At 59.0% G+C, this 18,240-nt stretch overlaps 2 protein-coding genes across 2 annotated transcripts; one reads left to right on the top strand and one right to left on the bottom strand.

The window, feature by feature from the left end:
- The first annotated feature begins 156 nt into the window (after positions 1-156).
- RETSAT (retinol saturase) lies at positions 157-6,503 on the top strand. The gene is made up of 11 exons (XM_084221789.1): positions 157-412; positions 854-1,036; positions 1,543-1,787; positions 2,216-2,417; positions 2,732-2,929; positions 3,008-3,127; positions 3,621-3,759; positions 3,907-4,016; positions 4,274-4,440; positions 5,116-5,275; positions 5,668-6,503. The coding sequence occupies exons 1-11, from the start codon at positions 238-240 to the stop codon at positions 5,811-5,813; spliced, it is 1,845 nt and encodes a 614-aa protein (XP_084077915.1). The 5' UTR covers positions 157-237; the 3' UTR covers positions 5,814-6,503.
- A 2,621-nt stretch (positions 6,504-9,124) lies between these two features.
- On the bottom strand, positions 9,125-14,232 carry TGOLN2 (trans-golgi network protein 2). The gene is made up of 4 exons (XM_084221762.1): positions 14,127-14,232; positions 12,416-13,773; positions 11,791-11,874; positions 9,125-11,312 (listed from the first exon to the last, which is right to left on the bottom strand). Exons 1-4 carry the CDS (start codon positions 14,194-14,196, stop codon positions 11,307-11,309), a joined length of 1,518 nt encoding a protein of 505 aa, XP_084077888.1. The 5' UTR covers positions 14,197-14,232; the 3' UTR covers positions 9,125-11,306.
- Positions 14,233-18,240: the final 4,008 nt, after the last annotated feature.

Genomic DNA, 18,240 nt, shown 5'->3' with positions numbered 1-18,240 from the left:
CAGTGTCAGCTCTCACTTCCCTGTCCCTGCTCCCAGTGCCCAGGGCCAGCCCCCGGTGCCCAGGGCCAGCTCCCGGTGCCCAATGCCACTTCCCAGGCCCGGCTCCCAGTGCCCGCCCCTGCTCCTCCCCGCGGTCCCCCCGCCCCGTGCCGGAGCCACCCCCGTGCCCGCTGTTCCCGGTCGTGCCGTCCCCGCCGCTGTTCCCGGCTCCCGGAACGGCGCTGTTCCCGCAGCACCATGTGGCTGCAGGCGCTGCTCTTCCTCGCCCCTCTTCTCCTCCTCCTCCTCGTCCTCCTCTCCCTCATGCTCCTGCGGGGCTCGGGCAGCCGCAACCCCTTCGCCACCGACAGCCGCCGCCCGCCCGCCCCGCTCGTCACCGACAAGGCTGTGCGCAGGACCGTCGTCAAGACAGGTACGGGACCCCCGGGGCCACCAACCCCCGGGCGGGATGAGACCCGGCGTGGCATCACCAGCCCAGGGCGCCATCGCCCCCAGGGAGGCTCATCCCCGGGACAGCACCACCCCGGCCTGCCATTAACTCCCCGGAGCGACGTCCCCCCGGGGTGGCACCGCCCCGCGTGTCACGGACACCCCCGGGATGGCACTGTCACCCCCAGGGCGGTACCACCCCGGGCTGTGACGGGCCCCCTGGGGTGGCATTGTTCCCCCCAGTGTCACCCCCGCGGTGCCACCCCGGGTGTCACGGGGGTGGCATTGTCACCCCCAGGGTGGCACCGCGCCGGCTGTCACGGACATGGCAGTGTCACCCCCGCGGTGCCACCCTCTCAGGGCGGTTCCGGGGGTCCCGGGTGCCGTGGGGAGCCCCCGCAGTGACGCCCCCCGTTGCCCGCAGTGTTCTCGGCAGAGAAGGTGCCCGCGGAGCTCGATGCCATCGTGGTGGGCAGCGGCATCGGCGGGCTGGCGGCCGCGGCGCTGCTGGCCAAGGCGGGCTGGCGTGTGCTGGTGCTGGAGCAGCACGGCAAGCTGGGGGGCTGCTGCCACACCTTCACCGAGAAGGGCTTCGAGTTTGACACCGGTACCGTTCGGGGCCCCAGTTCCCCCCGGAGCCGAGGGAGGGGCGTGGGACACCCTCAGGGCGGGAGCTCCCTGCACGCAGCTCGTGTTACACAAACCATTCTGCTGCTCTTCACCCCAAAACCCTCTGGGTGCAGGATACCAAACCCCCCAATTGCCCACAGCCCGCCCCTGCGTGGTTCCCAGCACGGGGGATGTCACCTCAGGACACGTCTTGCTGGAAAACTTCTTGTGGCAAGACAAAGTCCGGCTCTGCGTGTCCCCGAACCTCCGGGATTGATTATTTACAGCAGAGATGGATAGCGAAGTGTAACAAAACTCAAAATTACCGGCTAAAAACACGGTGGTCAGTGCCATTCACCCCAGCTGGGAGGCGGCTGTATCCCAGATTTTCCCTTTCTCTTCCACATGGAGCTGATGGGGTAGGGATGGTGGGTTTGGTGTGTCCTGGGGTGGGAAAATGAAGGGAAAAAAAGAGGAAAATAAAGGAAAAAATGTCTATTTTAGGGATCCACTATGTGGGGCAGATGCAGGAGGGCTCCCTGACGCGGTTCCTGGTGGACCAGCTGACAGATGGGCAGCTGGAGTGGGCCCCGCTGCCGCCCACCTACGATACCGTGGTTTTGGGGGACCCCCAGGGCGCTGGCAAGACCTTCCACATCCATTCTGGGGAGAGGGAATATTTCCAGAGGCTGAAGGAGCAGTTCCCCGGGGAGGCAGCGGCCATCGACGAGTTCCAGCGGCTGGTGAAGGTGGGGTAACAGCAGGGGAGCCTGGATCTGGGGGTCACACAGCGAGGGGCACCCCCAGGGAATGATGGCAGCACCCCAAAAGCGTTGGGAAACACACCAGTCAGCTAAATCGGGCAAAATCGCCCCTTTCTGCCTCAAAAATGCACCATCACGGATGTTTTGGGGGAGGTTTCTTTAAGGAGTTGGGGCAGAGGTCTTTAAGGAAGCTTTTCTCATCTTTTTGGGGAAGTTTTTTGGGAGGAGCTCTCTGGAGGAGTTTCGATGGGGAAGCTTTTTGGTGGAAGCTTCTCTTGAAGGAGGTTTTTGAGGGAAGGTTTTTGAGGGAGCCAGTACTCCCCGTGCCCACAGCTCCCCAGCAGTGAATTTAAGGGGAAAAACGGCTTTGGGGCGCCTCTGGGGCGTGTCTGAGCCCCTGACTCTCCCTGCAGAGTGCCGGCCGGGGGGCTGTGCTGCTGGGGGTCCTGAAGATGCTCCCCAGGTTCCTGGCCAGGCTCCTGACCCGCTCCAGGCTGCTCCCACGCCTCTGCTCCTTCTCCCACCTGGCCTCACGCAGCCTCAAGGAGGTGGTGGATGGTCTCACCCCCAACCCTGAGCTCCGGGCTGTGCTCAGCTACATCTTCCCCACCTATGGTAGGTGACCAGGAGGCCCTGGGATGACGTTTGACCCTTTAGAAACAGAACAAAGGTAAGAACCCCCTTTTTTGGAAGGTTTGCAGGAACATTCTGTGGATGCTTCGCCAGCATCCTTGTCCCCAGGTCACTGGCAGGCGACATGTCCCCACAGCTCATCTCCATCCCTTTCCCTCTGCGTTCTTCATCTTCCCCATGGGGTGACATCATTCCTGCACAAGGGGACGTACAAAGTGTTCCTCGTCCTAAAACATTTAGGATAAGCTCCAAGCCCGTGATTTGCCCAAACCCACCTCGGCCCCCCCTTTTCCCAGGTGTGCTCCCCTCCAAGGCCAGCTTCTCCATGCACAGCATCCTGGTGAACCACTTCCTGCACGGCGCCTGGTACCCCAAGGGCGGGGCGGGGGAGATCGCCTTCCACACCATCCCCGTGATCCGGAGGGCCGGAGGAAACGTCTTTGGGAAGGCGCCGGTGCAGAGGATCCTGCTGGACGCCCAGGGCAGAGCCTGCGGTGAGCACCGGGCGCGGGGCTGCTCCCAAAGCGGGGTTCCTTTCAGCAGCACCTCATTCTTCCCCCTCCGGATTCCAGGTGTGAGCGTCAGAAAAGGCCAGGATTCGGTGGATATCTTTGCGCCCGTGATCATTTCGGATGCCGGCATCTTCAACACCTACGAGAGGCTGCTGCCGGCGGAGGCGCGGGCTCTGCCGGGTGCGGCGTCAGCGCCGGGCTCCGCCGGGGTTGCGGCGTTAATCCCGCCCTGAGCCCCGGGGGAAAGCCGATTTACCAATTAACACTGGCAAGCCCCCTGTCGCTCCTGTGCCACAGCCCTCAAAACCCAGACCTGGCCCGCTCCTTTCTTCACGGTGGTTTCATTCAGCTTAAATTAATTGGCCCAAATTGGCTGTGGTTGGGGAAAGTCCTGGATTGGTGCGAGGATTCCCTAAAAAACACAGTGCAGGGCCCCAGAATTGGTGGGAGTTGGTGGAATGTCCTAGAAAATCTTCTGGAAGGGGCAAGGATGGGGAGAAGGGGCACAGTTGGGAGGAAGGGGCACAGGGGATGGTTTGTGTGGGTGGGAAGGGGCAGGGTTTGGTGGGAAAGGACCAGGACTAGAGAAACCACTTCTTTGTATCCGAGGGTCCTAGAAAAGCCTGCTTTCCCCCAGAACAGACTAAGTGCCCTTTTTCCCTCCACGCTGCAGAGATCCAGTCCCAGCTCCACATGCTGAGCCCTGGTGAGGGGGGCTTCACCGTCTTCGTCGGCCTCAGCGGCTCGAGGGAAGAGCTGGGGCTGGAGCCCACCAACTACTTCATCTTCCCAGGGAACGACCTGGATGGAATGTAGGTTTGGCTTCACCTTGGATGTGCTTGGTGGAGCGTAAGGAGATGGATTCCTGGGCAGTGACTCAGCAAATGGGGGTTTGGCCAAAGGAGGATTCAGGGGGAGCTGTGCCCTGAACCCCAGCTCAGCCTTTCCCTCTCGTGCAGCATGCAGCGCTACCTGGCTTCGACCAGAGAGGAAGCTGCCAACAACATCCCTGTGCTCTTTGTCACCTCGCCATCAGCCAAGGACCCCACCTGGGAAATGAGGCACCCAGGTGAGGCTGGCACCCAGCCACAAATGCTTGTGAGGGGTTTCAAGACTCCTGTTGGGGTTTGGTGATCTCAAACAAGGAGTTTCCACTCAGCTGTCCATGGCCAGAGCTGGGCAGGGCTCATGGAAAGCAGTCTTTGGGATGCCTGGAGGAAGGACACGGAACCCCAAAGATCTGGGGACATCCCCCGGGTTTGGGGCAGCGACAGGGTGGGATGAGGGTGGGCAGAGGGACAATCCCCCAGCCTTGTCCTCCTGCAGGTAAATCCACGCTGGCCATCGTCACCTTCGCCAGGTACGAGTGGTTCGAGGAGTGGAAGGACAAGCAGGTCCACAAGCGGGGGGATGACTATGAGGACCTGAAGAAGACTTTTGTGGATGCCATCATGCAGACTGTCTCCAAGCTCTACCCTCGCATCGAGGGCCGGGTGAGGAAACTCGGGGCTCAGGGGTCCTCCAGCTCCTCTCTACTTACCCAATGACCGTGGAGTCATGGAATGGTTTGGGTTGGAAAAGACCTTAAAGCTCATCCAGTTCCCCCCCATCGTGAGCAGGGACACCCTCCCCCAGACCAGCTTGCTCCAATCCCCATCCAGCCTGGGCAGATCTGGATGACCATCCCAGGATGATCCTCCAGAACCATCCTGGGATGAAACCTGGCCAGAACCACCAGCCCAGGCTCTGCCAGGAAACCCATCCTAGGCTGTACCCCCACAGCCAGGTTCCTGCAGAAGCCCCCTGTGCTGCTGCCCTGCAGACCACCCTGTCCCTGTCCCCTGCAGATCGAGTACCTGTCGGGTGGCACTCCCCTCACCAGCCAGCACTCACCCTGTCCCTGTCCTTGTCCTTGTCCCGTGTCCCCTGCAGATTGAGCACCTGTCGGGTGGCACTCCCCTCACCAGCCAGCACTCACCCTGTCCCTGTCCCTGTCCTTGTCCCATGTCCCCTGCAGATCAAGTACCTGTCGGGTGGCACTCCCCTCACCAGCCAGCACTCACCCTGTCCCTGTCCTTGTCCCGTGTCCCCTGCAGATCGAGTACCTGTCGGGTGGCACTCCCCTCACCAGCCAGCACTCACCCTGTCCCTGTCCCTGTCCCCTGCAGATCGAGTACCTGTCGGGTGGCACTCCCCTCACCAACCAGCACTACATTGCCAGTCCCCACGGCGAGTTCTACGGCGCTGACCACGGCATCCCCCGCCTGCAGGCCGAGGCCATTGCCACCCTGCGGGCAGACACGGCCGTGCCCAACCTCTACCTGACAGGTGACAGGGCCACCAGCGTGCTCAGAGCAGGACAGCTCCGGGGGAGCGGGATGGGGCAGGGAAAACCTGCAGTCCTGAAAGGGAATAAAGGGAAGAGCCGCTGTGGGGCAATGGGATAACGCCTGGAAAAGCAGAGTTCCGTGGTCCCAGGGAGGAGGGAAGGGCTGTGCTCCCCCAGCTCTGGGAGGGTGTCTCCCTGCCCAGGGCACGGCAGGGATTTCCTGCTGCAGACAAGGGAAGGTCAGACGAGGAGGGGGCTGTGGGCTCAGACCCCAGGGATGGTGGGGGGCAGCTGGAAGGTGATGCCCAAACCACCACTGATGGTTGGCTGGGACGCAGTGGGGACTGAGGGCTGCTCACAGGGGACCTCATCTGCTGCTCCCTCCTTTCAGGGCAGGATTTGTGCCTGGGGGGTTTCATGGGAGCCCTGCAAGGAGCCATCATCTGCGCCAGCACCATCCTCAAGCGCAACCTGTACGCGGACGTGGCGTGGCTGAAGATGCGCCTGCAGGCCACCAGCTCCAAGAAGGGAGACTAAAGGCTGCCATCCCCCCAGCAGGGACCCCTGCTCCCCAGCACACCACCCCACCTCACTCTCAGCTGTCACACGCCTGTAGCAGACCCGTCTCTATGCCAAGCTGAGGGATTTCATCCAGGACGATGCCGTTCCCATTCCCAGACAGATTGTGTTGGACCTCACCCCCAAATGCCCAAAACATGCATCCCCTTCCACCATCATGTCCAGTGCTGGTTCCTGGCCATGAGGGGCGTCCCCAGGAGCTGCTGTGGCCAGGAGAGAAGTCAAAATAACCCCAGGAGAGAAGTCAAAATAACCCCAAAACAGGTGCCACCAGCAGCTCCCGTGGCTGTTGATCCCATCAGGATCACTGACCCCAGCCAAAGCCCCCAGCCAAAGCCACCTCCACCTGCAGCCCCCAGCCAAAGCCACCTCCACCTGCAGCCCTGGAGCTGTCTGAGAGCTTGCAGGCTGTCCAGTGCTTCCAGAGTCATTCCTGGGAGCAGCAGGACCCCAACTCCCAGTATTCCCAGTGTTTGGGTGCTGCTCTCCCCCCGTTGCCCCAAGGCATCTGTGGCACAAGCTCACACTCTTTTAGCAGCAACAAAGTCCTTCTGTCTGCTGGTAAAAAAGCTTGGGAACAGGATGAAAGTTGTCTCCAGATGGGAAGGGAAGCATGTGAGACTGGAAGTAATAAAATAGTGATCATGATCCTGGGATTTGTGCCTCATGATGGGCCAGTGGGGCTGGCGGTTGTGAGGGAGAAGGGGAAGGGAGAGCAGAATGGAACGTGCTGATGGAGCAGGAGAAAAACAGAGGCCAGAGCCAGCTGCTGAGCAGGGAGCAGTGTGACCGTGCTGGAAAGGAGCCCTGGAAAGAGGCTTGAAGGCTGATCTGGCAAAGAGGATTAGATCACTGAGCAGAGAGATAATTCGGTGATGGGATGGAATTTGCAGAGAAGGTGAGCTCTGCCCGGAGAGATCACCCAGAGTCAGCCCCTTGAGGAATCCAGGGGCACAGCAGGTGAGATCCCACCTGCAGAGCTTCCCCAGCTCTGGCTCCAACACCAGAGGGATGTGGAGCTTCTGGAGCGAGTCCAGAGGAGGCCATGGAGCTGCTCCAGGGCTGGAGCCCCTCTGCCATGGAGCCAGGATGGGAAAAACGGGGGTGCTCACCTGGAGAAGGCTCCAGGCAGAGCTCAGAGCCCCTTCAGGGCCTAAAGGGGCTCCAGGAGAGCTGGAGAGGGACTGGGGGCAAGGGATGGAGGGACATGACACAGGGAATGGCTGCCAGTGCCAGAGGGCAGGGATGGATGGGAGATTGGGAATTGGGAATTGTTCCCGGGGAGGGTGGGCAGGCCCTGGCACAGGGTGCCCAGAGCAGCTGGGGCTGCCCCTGGATCCCTGGCAGAAGAGCCAGGTCCTCTTCCCAGGGACCCTCTGGAGAGCAGAAACATCTGATTTGGGCCCAGAACAGTGCAGTGACATCCAACCTTCCTTCACCCAACCTTCCCCCAGCAGCTCTGAGGAGACCCAAACCTGCCTCTCCTGCTGCTTTTCTCACCCCAAAGAGCTCCAACTTTGCAAATGCCATCTCAGTCATGCTGGTGGTTTTTTAATCCACACAAACAGTCCCAGGCCACGGAATCTGTCATGCAGAGGCAAAGCTGATGTGTTTGCTTGGCTGCTGCCCTGCCCATAAGGAAAATACCTGCAGTGAGATCAGCTCGGGTTCACCTGTTTGCTCAGGAGGCCGTGCAGGACTCAAAGCTTTCAGGAGAAGAAGAAGAGATCAAACAAACCCGGGGAGGTTAATGGGTTTGCAGGCTGGGCTCACTGGGTGCAGAGTGGAGGCCAGGGAGGGGCTGTAGCAGCATTTCACAGAACCCTGGAACCATCTGGGTTGGGAAAGCCCCGAGAACACCAAGTCCAACTGCCAAGGCCACCACTGACCCATGTCCCCAGGTGCCACATCCACACAGCTGCTAAATCCCCCCAGGGATGGGGTCTCCACCCCTGCTCAGGGCCTGGACTGCTGTTTCCATAGGGGAATCTTCCCAAAATCCAACCTGAACCTCTCCTGGCACAGCTTGAGGCCATTTCCTCTCACGCTGTCCCCTGTTAGCAGAGCCCAGGCCCCAGCTGGGGGAGAGCTGCACTCTCCAGAGCAGCAGGAGGGTTGAAGGGCACAGCCCCAGCCCTGTGCCCAGTTTCACCCAGTTTCTCATGCATGAAAGCTCCTCCACCCTCAGGGCCTCTCTGCTGAGCTGCCTCTATCAGAATGCCTCAATCCTGCCCCGATAAGCAGAGCCCAACCCAGCTGGCAAAGATTTCTGATTTTATTTGACATTATTTCCACTCATGGACTTTGGCTCCAGGGCAGTCACCCCCACATGACCCCACGGGCACTCCCCACCCCTGGGATGCCCCCTCTGCTTCCTGCACCAGGGACAGGACCTGCCCTGCCTGCCAAAGTATTTTGGGGCCTTTCCAGCCCTATCAGATCAGGACGGGAGCAGGCAGGGGGTTCATGAGCTCTGGCAGCACAATGCAGTGATTTTTTTGGGAAATCACCCTGAGGACACAGAGCAGAGCAGTGCTTTGAGCCCCTGGCAGCAAGGCTGGGAGCTGGGGGGTCTGTAAGGTCTCTCCCCATGGGAAGCTTCCTTTGATCCCCCATTTCCACCCATTTTTCCTCCTATAAGCTGTGAGTAACCCACCCCCAGGAAAACCAGGGGCCCTCCCTGCTCGCAGCCGGGACTGGAGGAGAGGGTGGAAGGCAGGATTTCCTCCTGGGAGGGAAAGGAGGCAGGGGAAAGGAGGGACTTTCTCCCATTCCTGGCAGGAAACCCTCCCCAGAGTGCCCTCAGCGTGCACCGGGCACCTTCTCCTCCCCTTCCACACCTCTCCTCCCCAGCCTCCAGCCAGCTGGGACACCCTGGCACTGCCCTCTGGGGCTCTCTGCAGGAGGAAGAAGAAATCCAAGAGGAGAGCTCACCGCTAAACTGTGTCCAGAGCAGTTTAATCTCCTCTTGGGCCCTGACCTCACAGCACCCAGTGGAGCTGGGCTGATACTGGGCCCTGGAAAGCAGACTGGAAACTTCAAATCCGCTCTGGCCCGGGCCTGTCTGGGCTCCTTCCGGCTGCACACGGAGCTCTGAGCACAGACAGCTCCACAAAACCAGGGGTTTTCATCAAAATCAAGTGGTTTTGCATAAAGAGGAGCCAGCCTGCACCTTTGGTGCCAGGTGTCAATGAAAACCATGCAAAGAACGTGAAAAAAACAAGACCAAGAGAGAAGTGAAAACTCAACCTTTTGTGTCTTTTTTAATCCGTTTACTGATTTCACCACACAGAAAATAAAAAAACAGTACAAAGAACTGTAAAAAATTCTGATCCTTCCAAGCAAGGTGCATTGCACTGCAGCAGAAAACAAATCACGTGCTGGTTCGAGCCTAGAAAGTAGGAATATTTGGCAAAAAACCCCTCTGTACCAACAGACAGCATCCATGGAAAACACGTGTATCCAAAGGGAAAAGGTTCTGTGCACCTTGATCCCTGTGGGACACGTAGCATAAACACCATAAAACTCAACAAACTGGGAGCAATCCCAGAGGTTTGGGGCAGCCCAGACTGTTGGCAGAACACGCCAGCCTCGGGAAGTGCTGGTGGGGAGATTTTGGGGGAAAACCCCACAATTCAGCCTGGTGAGAGCCCTGAGGGGTGTCCTCATCACCCTAAGGAATGCCTGGCCCAGCCTGGGATCCAGGTGCTTGAGGTCCAAAATATCCCTCCCCTGCTGGCAGCAGGGTGGGATTCCCACAGCCTGGGGCAAGAGAGGGTTTGAAACAGCTGCAGGACAGAAAAGTAAGCAGATGGTGAAAAAATAGAAAGCCTTTCTAAATTATTATTCAATTTAAAAAAAGACAAACCAGGACAAAGCCAGCGTAGAGCACTCTCACTCCAGACAGCACACACACTCACTCCAGAGCCCTGGCCAGAGCAGCCCATGGGTCCCACACACTGGAGCAGGGTTTGTCTCCCCGCTGTGCCTGGAGAGCCAGGAGTGCCCCCTCCCCAGCCTGGCTGATCCCTGGGGGCTCTGCAGCAGGCTGGGCTGGGCCAGGAGGCTCCCACCCTTCTTCTCCAGAGCTGCATTCCCAGCCCTGCTTCCCCTTCCCTTCCCTCCACCCTCCTGCTCTCCAAACAACTCCTGGAAGTCCTTTCAGCATCCTAGATGTTTCCTAGGGAAACCCTGAGAACTCTTCAAAGCCAAGAGGGACTCTGATGCTTGCCAAGAGCCAGCAAAAAGGGAAAGGATGGTTTTAGGGTTTGGAGAAGGCCAAGCCCTCCCTCCCCCTCTTGGAATAAACCATTAAGAAATCAAAACTAGAGCTGCAGCTTTCACAGTGACCAGGAAACAGCTCTGCCCTTGTCCAAGGTGACCACAGGGCAAGGAGCTGATTGTTCCCAAGCCTGGCAAGGCCAGGAAAAGCCCCTAGGAGGGAATTTAACCGTCCTGGGACTCTTCCTGTGCAGTCAGTGCAGGACTGGCACACGCCTGGCACCTGATGTGGTGCAGCTGGGTGCCCACCTGAGGAGCTCTGGGCTCCTCAAATCCTTTTTTTTTTCTGGAAAAACCCAAAGCAGGAGCCAAGCAGGTACTTTGTGCCCTCTCCAGAAACATCCCAGCTTGAAGAAACCTCTGGGGAGTGGAGCTGCAGGAATGAAAACCAACTTCCAGGGGGTGCACCAGCCCCCAGGCTGAGCAGTACCAGTCCAGCACTGGGGAGACTGGGAGCTTCCCTCCTCCCAAACTCCTCAGGGATTTACCTTCCTTCCTTCCTACACCTGACAAGGGCAGGAAGCAATCTTCCCATCTGAATCCCTGACCTGACAGGGCATGGATTCCCCAGCCTGGCCCCCTCCTCCACCACCCACCACTACCAACACCCCCAGTGCAAATGGCACAACTGGGAGCACTGGGAGGGAGGAGACCTGCATGGAGCACAGAGGGTTTGAGCTACAAAAACTGCTTCAGCATGGCCAAAGGCGTGTGTGGAAAAGGGAATCTGGGTGTGAGACCGATCAGGCAGAGAAAACCCAAATCTGTGTCTGTGCTGGGTCAATTCCAAACAAGAGAACTCAGGTGCTCCCAGCCTGAGCATCCAAAGCCAGCAGGTGGAGGAGGAGGGGCAGGAGGAGGCCAGGGCAGCTTCGTTCCCAGGCAAGGGACAGTCCCGTGGCTCATTGTGCAGCAGATGCTTCATTTCCCCCCAAAAGGAGGGCTCAGTCCAGCAGATGGCAAATTCCATTGCAGTGGGACACACAAGTCCTGGGCCTGGCCTTTCCAGCAGCCCAGGGGGAAAACAAGGCAGCTGGGAAAGGAGCAGTTTAGGGAAGTGAGAGGTTTTATCAAGGTGCAGGTGCAAAACAAAAAGCGCTTCCCCTCCTTCCCGTGGACTGGAATCCAACTGTGGCAGCACTGCATCCCCGCCATCATCTGAGGAGGAATCTAGATCTGGAAAGGCAAAAGGAAAGGTTGGGACTGACCCAAAGCTCAGAATTACTCTGCTGAGAAGCAGAGTGGGCTGAGAAGCTCCCAAAGCAAACACGAAAGCTCTTGCTTTCCTAACTTCCCTCCTCCTACAGGCACATCTGCCCTGAAGGGCAAGAGGTGGAATAAGGTCTCGAGGGGCAGAAGAAAGGGATTTCTCCACAAATCCTACCTCTCTCCCACTAAAATCCTCTCTGACAAGTCATTTGGATCAGTGACAAAGTCATCCAGCACAGCCCAGCTCAAGACTGTGCCATCTGTGCCCTGGGGCAGCTCTGCCAGCACTCCTCAGTCTCACTTTCTCCATTTCCTGGCAAAACCCTGCTTCTACATCAAACTGTGCTTTCCAAACTGCCTGAGCTGGGGCTTTGGGACCCTTCCCAATGAAAAGGGGCAATATTTTGTGTTTCCACTCCAACCCCCACTATGGGCTGGCTCTCACCTTCTGATCCAGTCTCTGATAATCACCAGATTTGGGCCGTCGACCAGTTTTTGATCTTTTTCCTTCCAGAGCAAAAGCAATGATCTTTGGAGAGAGAAAAATGGAGACAGGGTGAGTGGAACAGCAGCTTCCAACACAGGCTCACCTCTGGCTTTTCATTTTCCTGCTCCCACAACCCTTTTCCTGTGACCAAGCACTTGAAACATGTAAAAACCAGTACTCAACCATTCCTAAGATGGATTATGAGGTTTGCTCAACAAGCAGAAAACAGTAAGGATTTGCTTTTTTTTTTTTGTCCTCCCTCAAAACCCGCTTTATGTGAGGAAAAACAACCCCAATCTCGTGATGCTGCTACAGAAAACTGTCAGTAGGAAACTGTCAGAGATAAGATGGAGGGATCCACACCCCTTTGTGGTTTCACCTCTCAGCTGAAAATCAGCAGCAGAGCTGGAACACCCAGCTCCCACCAGAACCAACCCCTTTCCTGGCCACAACCCTCCCACTGCTGTGGGACCACAGGAACGTGGACCAAACTGGGAGATACTGGTGAGAAACCAGTCAGGAGGAGGAGGGGAGAGGGCTGGCAGGTCCCAGCCCAGCCCGGGGGCTCGAGCAGGGTGCTCACCTTGCGTTTGTTGTGGTAGGCCACGTACAGGGCTGCGACAATGACAGCGGTGGTCACCAGGTAGGCAAAGAAGTGGCTGCTCTCCGAGCGGGCCCTGGGCAGGGAGGGAGCACTCCTGTCCCCATCCTGCTCCGGGGAGGTGTCACTGCCCTCCTCAGCCTTGGCCACGTCCTCCACGGCGCCCTCTTCATTCTCCAGTGAGCTGTCACCGTCCCCAGCAGGGGCAGCCGAGTGGGACACGGGGCTCTGCTCCTCCTGGGAGTTCTGAGCGCTGTCCTGGCCGTGAGGCTGCTCGCCAGCAGCACTGCCCTGGCTCTCAGCCTGGGCCTGCTGCCCGCCTGGGCTGCCGGCCCCGTTTGTGCTGCCCTCGCCGCCAGCCCTGCTCCTGTCACCGTTGTCCTGGTTGGTGCCACCCTGGGTGTTGCCCTGGTCCTGGTTGGTGCCACTCTGGGTGTTGCCCTGGTCCTGGTTGGTGCTGTCCTGGTTGGTGCTGTCTTTTGTGTTCTTGCTGTCCTTGCTATCAGTGCCCTTGCTGTTGTTGGCCTTCTCCTTGTTGCTGTTGGCCTCATCCTTGTCGCTGTTCTGGTTGTTGCTCTGGTTGGTGCTATCATTTGTGTTCTCAGTGCCCTGGCCATTGCTCTCCTTGTCACTGCTGCTCTTGGTCTTGCCATCCTTGCTGCCCCCGTCCTCACTGCCCCCTGCCTGGCTGCCATCCTGGCCGTTGTTGCTGACACTGTTCTGCTGATTGTTTTTGCTGTTCTGGCTGCCACTCTCACCATTAGTGCTGGTCCCTGAATTGCCCTGGCCACCACTGCCACTGCTCTGGTTGCCTGTGTCTGCAGTGCTGGACTCTTTACCGCCCTGGCCATCAGTGCCACTGCCTGTGTTGCCCTGGCTAGCACTGCTGGTCCCTGAATTGCCCTGGCTACCAGGGGCACTGCCTGGGTTGGCCTGGCCATCACTGCCTGTCTTACCTGTGCTACCACTGCCGCTGCTCTGGCTTTCAGGTCCTTTTCCCCCACCTCCTCCCTCATTGCTTACACCATTGCCATTTCCACCTTGGCTCTCCTGAGCAGTCTCTGTGTTGCTGCCTTCCTGTGACTCCTTTTTCTTCTTCTCCTCGTCGTCGTTGCTGCCGTTTCCAGTCGGGTTGTTGTTCTGCTGTCTGTTTGTCGTGTTCTCATCCGCGTCGGTCCCGCCGCCCGTGTCTGGTGTTTTGGGGTCGTTTTTGTTGGAGTTACCATTGTTATTCTGCTCGTTTCCGTCCCCTGTGGCTGCGTTCGTGTGCTCCCCGTTGGCACCTCCTCCGGCTCCCCCGGGCACCGTGGAAGATCTGCTGGTGTCGGTCTGTGAGCCGTCTGCAGCGGCAAACACGGGGAGCCCGGTCAGTGGGCACCGGGGGGCAGAGGGGAGACCCCCAGAGGGGCGGCGGGACCCCTGCGGGAGGGGGGACACGCCACAGGAGCCGGGGAGCAGAGCGGAACCTCGGGGGAGCGGGGTTACCGAGGGCGGAGGGGAACCCCGGTGAGCCCCGCTGAACCTCGGGGGAGCGGGGGTTGCCAAGGGCGGAGGGGGAACCCCCGGTGACCGAACGCGGCGGAACCCCAAGGGCAGAGGAGCCCCCCAAACCAAGCGCGGTGCCTGACCCTCCCCAGCCCAAGGGCTTCGGAACCCTCTCCCGCCCCTGCCGCGGTGCCCCGGCGCGGCGTACCGGCGGCGCAGAGCCCCAGGAGCAGCAGGAGCAGCGGGAGCAGCAGCGGCAGCGCCCGCGGGGCCTCCATGGCGGGCGGCCCTCAGCCCGGCTCGGCCGCTTCCGGGCACGGCTCTCGCGAGAGCGGGGAGGGAGCGAGAATGGCACCAAGGGGGCGGAGACGGAACTAGATTTGCATATGTGGGCGGTGCCTATGTGCGCGGGGCGGGGCTTGATAAAGGGTGGGGTTGTGGGCGGGTCCGCGGATGGGCGGAGCGTGTTCCGGCTGGGGGCGGGGCTTGAGGATCCCCTTTGGGAGGCGATTGGCGCCCCCTGGCGGACGCAGCCCAGCCCTGTGCGGGCACAGCCGCATTTTGGGGTGAAACCCGCCGGTTTGGGGCAAAACCCGCCGGTTCGGGGCGAAACCCGCCGGTTCGGGGTCTCTTTCCCGGCCCTGAGAGCCCAGAGCGGGCAGTCAGTGAGGAAGGCAGTGACTGCAGCCCCAGGCAGGCGCTGGGAGTGGGCAAGGCTGGGGGACAGCTGGCAGGAAATCAGGGCTGCTTTCCTTTCCCTTTCCCCTTTCCCCTTTATCCTTTCCTTTCCTTTGCTCCAGGACAGCTCTGGAGAACCTACTGGTTTTGGATAACCAGCTATTTTTCGGGTATTATTTTTATTTTTTTTAATATCCTGTTATTTTTCGGATTTTTAAAATTTCTTGGATACCTGTTATTTTTCAGATGCTGTTTCGTTTTTTGGATAACCTGTTGTTTTTTCTCTTTTGGCCCGAGCAGGCAGAGCAGTGATTCCCAGGGGAGCAGGAAACTGGCTGTGCCTGTCAGCAGGCACCCAGGACTGTTCACTTCTTTCAGTTTATCTGGTTTAGACTGTTAAATCTCCCTTCTCCAGGCTGAATATCCAGGAATCTGTCTCCAGCAGGAATCACAATCTTCCACGGGTCCACAGCCCGCTCAAGACGCTCCATTTAACCCTAAAACACAGGAAAAACATCACATGGAAACCAACACGGTGACGGGAAATAATCCTGCCTGGGAGTGTGGCGGAAGATGTGGCTGAATCTCTCCTCTCATGGTTTCTTTTTCCCGGCCTCTGGGGAATCTCAGCTCCATTCAGCACATTCCAGCAATCCCTGCTGCTCGGCTCTGCCCGTGCCAGCCTTTCCAGGGAGACCAGAGCAGTTGGCCCAGCGTTTTTTTGGGATTTAAACAGAAAAACGAGGCTGTTTCTCATGCTCGGCTTCCCCCCACCCTCTGGGAGCCAAGAGTGGCTGAGCAGAGGCCAAGTTTGTGCCTCTGGGAATGGGATTGTGGCTGGCAGCAGCCCGTGGCTAGCACAGGATCCTGCATTCCCTGGGATCAAACAGGATCCAGCATTCCCTGGGATCAAACAGGATCCAGCACTTCTGCTGGGATCAAACAGGATCCTGCATTTCTCTGGGATCAAACAGGATCCTGCATTCCTCTGGGATCAAACAGGATCCAGCATTCCCAGGGATCAAACAGGATCCAGCATTCCCTGGGATCAAACAGGATCCAGCATTCCCTGGGATCAAACAGGATCCAGCCTTTCTGCTGGGATCAAACAGGATCCAGCATTCCTCTGGGATCAAACAGGATCCAGCATTCCCAGGGATCAAACAGGATCCAGCATTCCCTGGGATCAAACAGGATCCAGCCTTTCTGCTGGGATCAAACAGGATCCAGCATTCCTCTGGGATCAAACAGGATCCAGCATTCTTGGGATCAAACAGGATCCAGCATTCCCTGGGATCAAACAGGATCCAGCATTTCCCTGGGATCAAACAGGATCCAGCATTCCCTGGGATCAAACAGGATCCAGCATTCCCTGGCATCAAACAGGACAGGAGCACCAGTGTCCTCCCCTCACCTCCTGGCCATGGATCATGGAAATCCAGGCTGGGAGGGACCCCCAGGAGCACGGGGGGCAGCTCCTGGACACCCCAACACCTGAGCCCCTTCTCACCTGGGCAGAGCTCCACCCCGCCGTCAGGTTTGGGTGTTCCTGGCGCCTCTGCTCTCAACAGTCCCTTCGAGTTCACATTTTGGGGATGGCTCTTTCCAGGAGCAGGCTGGACACACGGATCTGGCCTCAATTAGCACTAATTGGGGCGTTTTCACGCGCTGTCCCGAGGTCTGGTGTCAGGATAATAAAGTCCTCACCTCGCCCGACATGTCTGCATCCCCCATCCCGCCCCTTCCCCCGAGGGCTAATCTGGGCAGGATAAAGGATCAAAAGGAGAAACAATTAGCAAATGGAAGAATTTAATGATGCTAATTAAAATGTATTAAGTGTAGCCACTGCCTCTGCAGCAGCTGCTTTGGCAGGAGCGCTGAGGACGGGAGCAGCAGCCTTACCCCGGACATCTGGCGCGCCCTCCCCTCCAGCCCCCGAAAAAAGGAGCTTTGAAAAAACCCCGGAGCTCGTGCTGGAGCCCCTAATTAGCTCCATCTCTGCAGGAGACCCCCGGGACCTCATTAGGCTTTTCAATTAGTGCCTGGCCAGCCTGCGGGGGGGGAGGGCTGGGGCGGGGAGGGGGGGCTGCCGTTAATGGGGAGGGGGTGACAGGAGGAGCCCCGTGTCCAGAAAGGGCTGGGAGAGCTCTGGGCTGGCCCCAGGTGCTCCCAAGGTGTCCAGAAAGGACTGGGAGAGCTCCGGGCTGGCCCCAGGTGCTCCCAAGGTGTCCAGAGAGAGCCCTGGGCTGGCCCCAGGTGCTCCCAAGGTGTCCAGAAAGGACTGGGAGAGCTCCAGGCTGGCCCCAGGTGCTCCCAAGGTGTCCAGAGAGAGCTCCAGGCTGGCCCCAGGTGCTCCCAAGGTGTCCAGAAAGGACTGGGAGAGCTCCTGGCTGGCCCCAGGTGCTCCCAAGGTGTCCAGAGAGAGCTCCAGGCTGGCCCCAGGTGCTCCCAAGGTGTCCAGAAAGGACTGGGAGAGCTCTGGGCTGGCCCCAGGTGCTCCCAAGGTGTCCAGGAAGGACTGGGAGAGCTCTGGGCTGGCCTCAGGTGCTCCCCAGGTGCTCCCAAGGTGTCCAGAGAGAGCTCCAGGCTGGCCCCAGGTGCTCCCAAGGTGTCCAGGAAGGACTGGGAGAGCTCTGGGCTGGCCCCAGGTGCTCCCAAGGTGTCCAGGAAGGACTGGGAGAGCCCTGGGCTGGCCCCAGGTGCTCCCCAGGTGCTCCCAAGGTGTCCAGAGAGGACTGGGAGAGCTCTGGGCTGGCCCCAAGTGCTCCCAAGGTGTCCAGAGAGAGCCAGGGGAGCCCTGGGCCAGCCCCAGGTGCTCCCAGGAGCCCCTGGCCAGGCTCTGGTGGGCAGCCCCTGGCCATGAACCCCACAGGGCAGTGCCCAAGGGGGCCTGGCACAGCTCTAGAAGGTTTCTGACCTTTTCATGCGATCAGGGAATGGTTTGGGCTGGGTGGAATCCTAAAGGTCGCCGTGTTCCACCCCCCTGCCATGGCAGGGACACCTTCCCCTGTCCCAGGCTGCTCCCAGCCCCAGGTCCAGCCTGGCCTTGGGCATTCCAGGGATCCAGGGGCAGCCCCAGCTGCTCTGGGCACCCTGTGCCAGGGCTCACCACCCTCCCAGGGAAGGATTTCTCCCCAATATCCCATCCATGGCAGTGGGAGCTATTCCCTGTGTCCTGTCCCTCCATCCCTTGTCCCCAGTCCCTCTCCAGCTCTCCTGGAGCCCCTTGAGGCACATCCAGAGAGCCAAACACTGCTGGGGACTATCCCAGGCTCCCACATCCTGGGCTGCCAGCTCCATTTCACCTCCCAGCTCTGAGAACAAGTTAAATCGTGAGGAGCTTCACCTAAAGCCTGTCCAAAGCTGAGCAGTGGAGCCACCAGACCTCTTGGTCACACCATCCCAAATGGAAATAGGCTGGGTTTTTTCAGTTTTTTTCCTACAGCAAAAATAAACCCCAGAGTTTCCCTCTTCTAGAACCACAGAATGGTTTAGGTTGGAAGGGACCTTAAAGAGCAACATGCTCCAGCCCCCTCCGTGGGCAGACACACCTCCTGTGGAAGGGAAGCGTTAAATAAAATATTCAATCAATACAATAAACCCCAAAAGGACCCATTTTCATGGGCAGCCACTCTGAACCCAGC

The sequence above is a fragment of the Fringilla coelebs genome (assembly GCF_963513975.1).
Source record: "Fringilla coelebs genome assembly, chromosome: 26".
Classification (NCBI taxonomy): Eukaryota; Metazoa; Chordata; class Aves; order Passeriformes; family Fringillidae; genus Fringilla; species Fringilla coelebs.
Note: the sequence above shows the minus strand (reverse complement) of the source record. Positions and strands in the feature narration are given on the sequence as shown.

Bases quoted from the DNA above. Each gene is read 5' to 3' on its own strand.
- RETSAT (XM_084221789.1), top strand. From the start codon at position 238: ATGTGGCTGCAGGCGCTGCTCTTCCTCGCCCCTCTTCTCCTCCTCCTC. The intron at 4,017-4,273 runs GTGAGGCTGGCA...GTCCTCCTGCAG, and splicing joins CTGGGAAATGAGGCACCCAG to GTAAATCCACGCTGGCCATC. The intron at 5,276-5,667 runs GTGACAGGGCCA...CCCTCCTTTCAG, and splicing joins GCCCAACCTCTACCTGACAG to GGCAGGATTTGTGCCTGGGG.
- TGOLN2 (XM_084221762.1), bottom strand. From the start codon at position 14,196: ATGGAGGCCCCGCGGGCGCTGCCGCTGCTGCTCCCGCTGCTCCTGCTG. The intron at 13,774-14,126 runs GTACGCCGCGCC...TTGCCGCTGCAG, and splicing joins CCTGGGGCTCTGCGCCGCCG to ACGGCTCACAGACCGACACC. The intron at 11,875-12,415 runs GTGAGCACCCTG...CTCTCTCCAAAG, and splicing joins CCTACCACAACAAACGCAAG to ATCATTGCTTTTGCTCTGGA.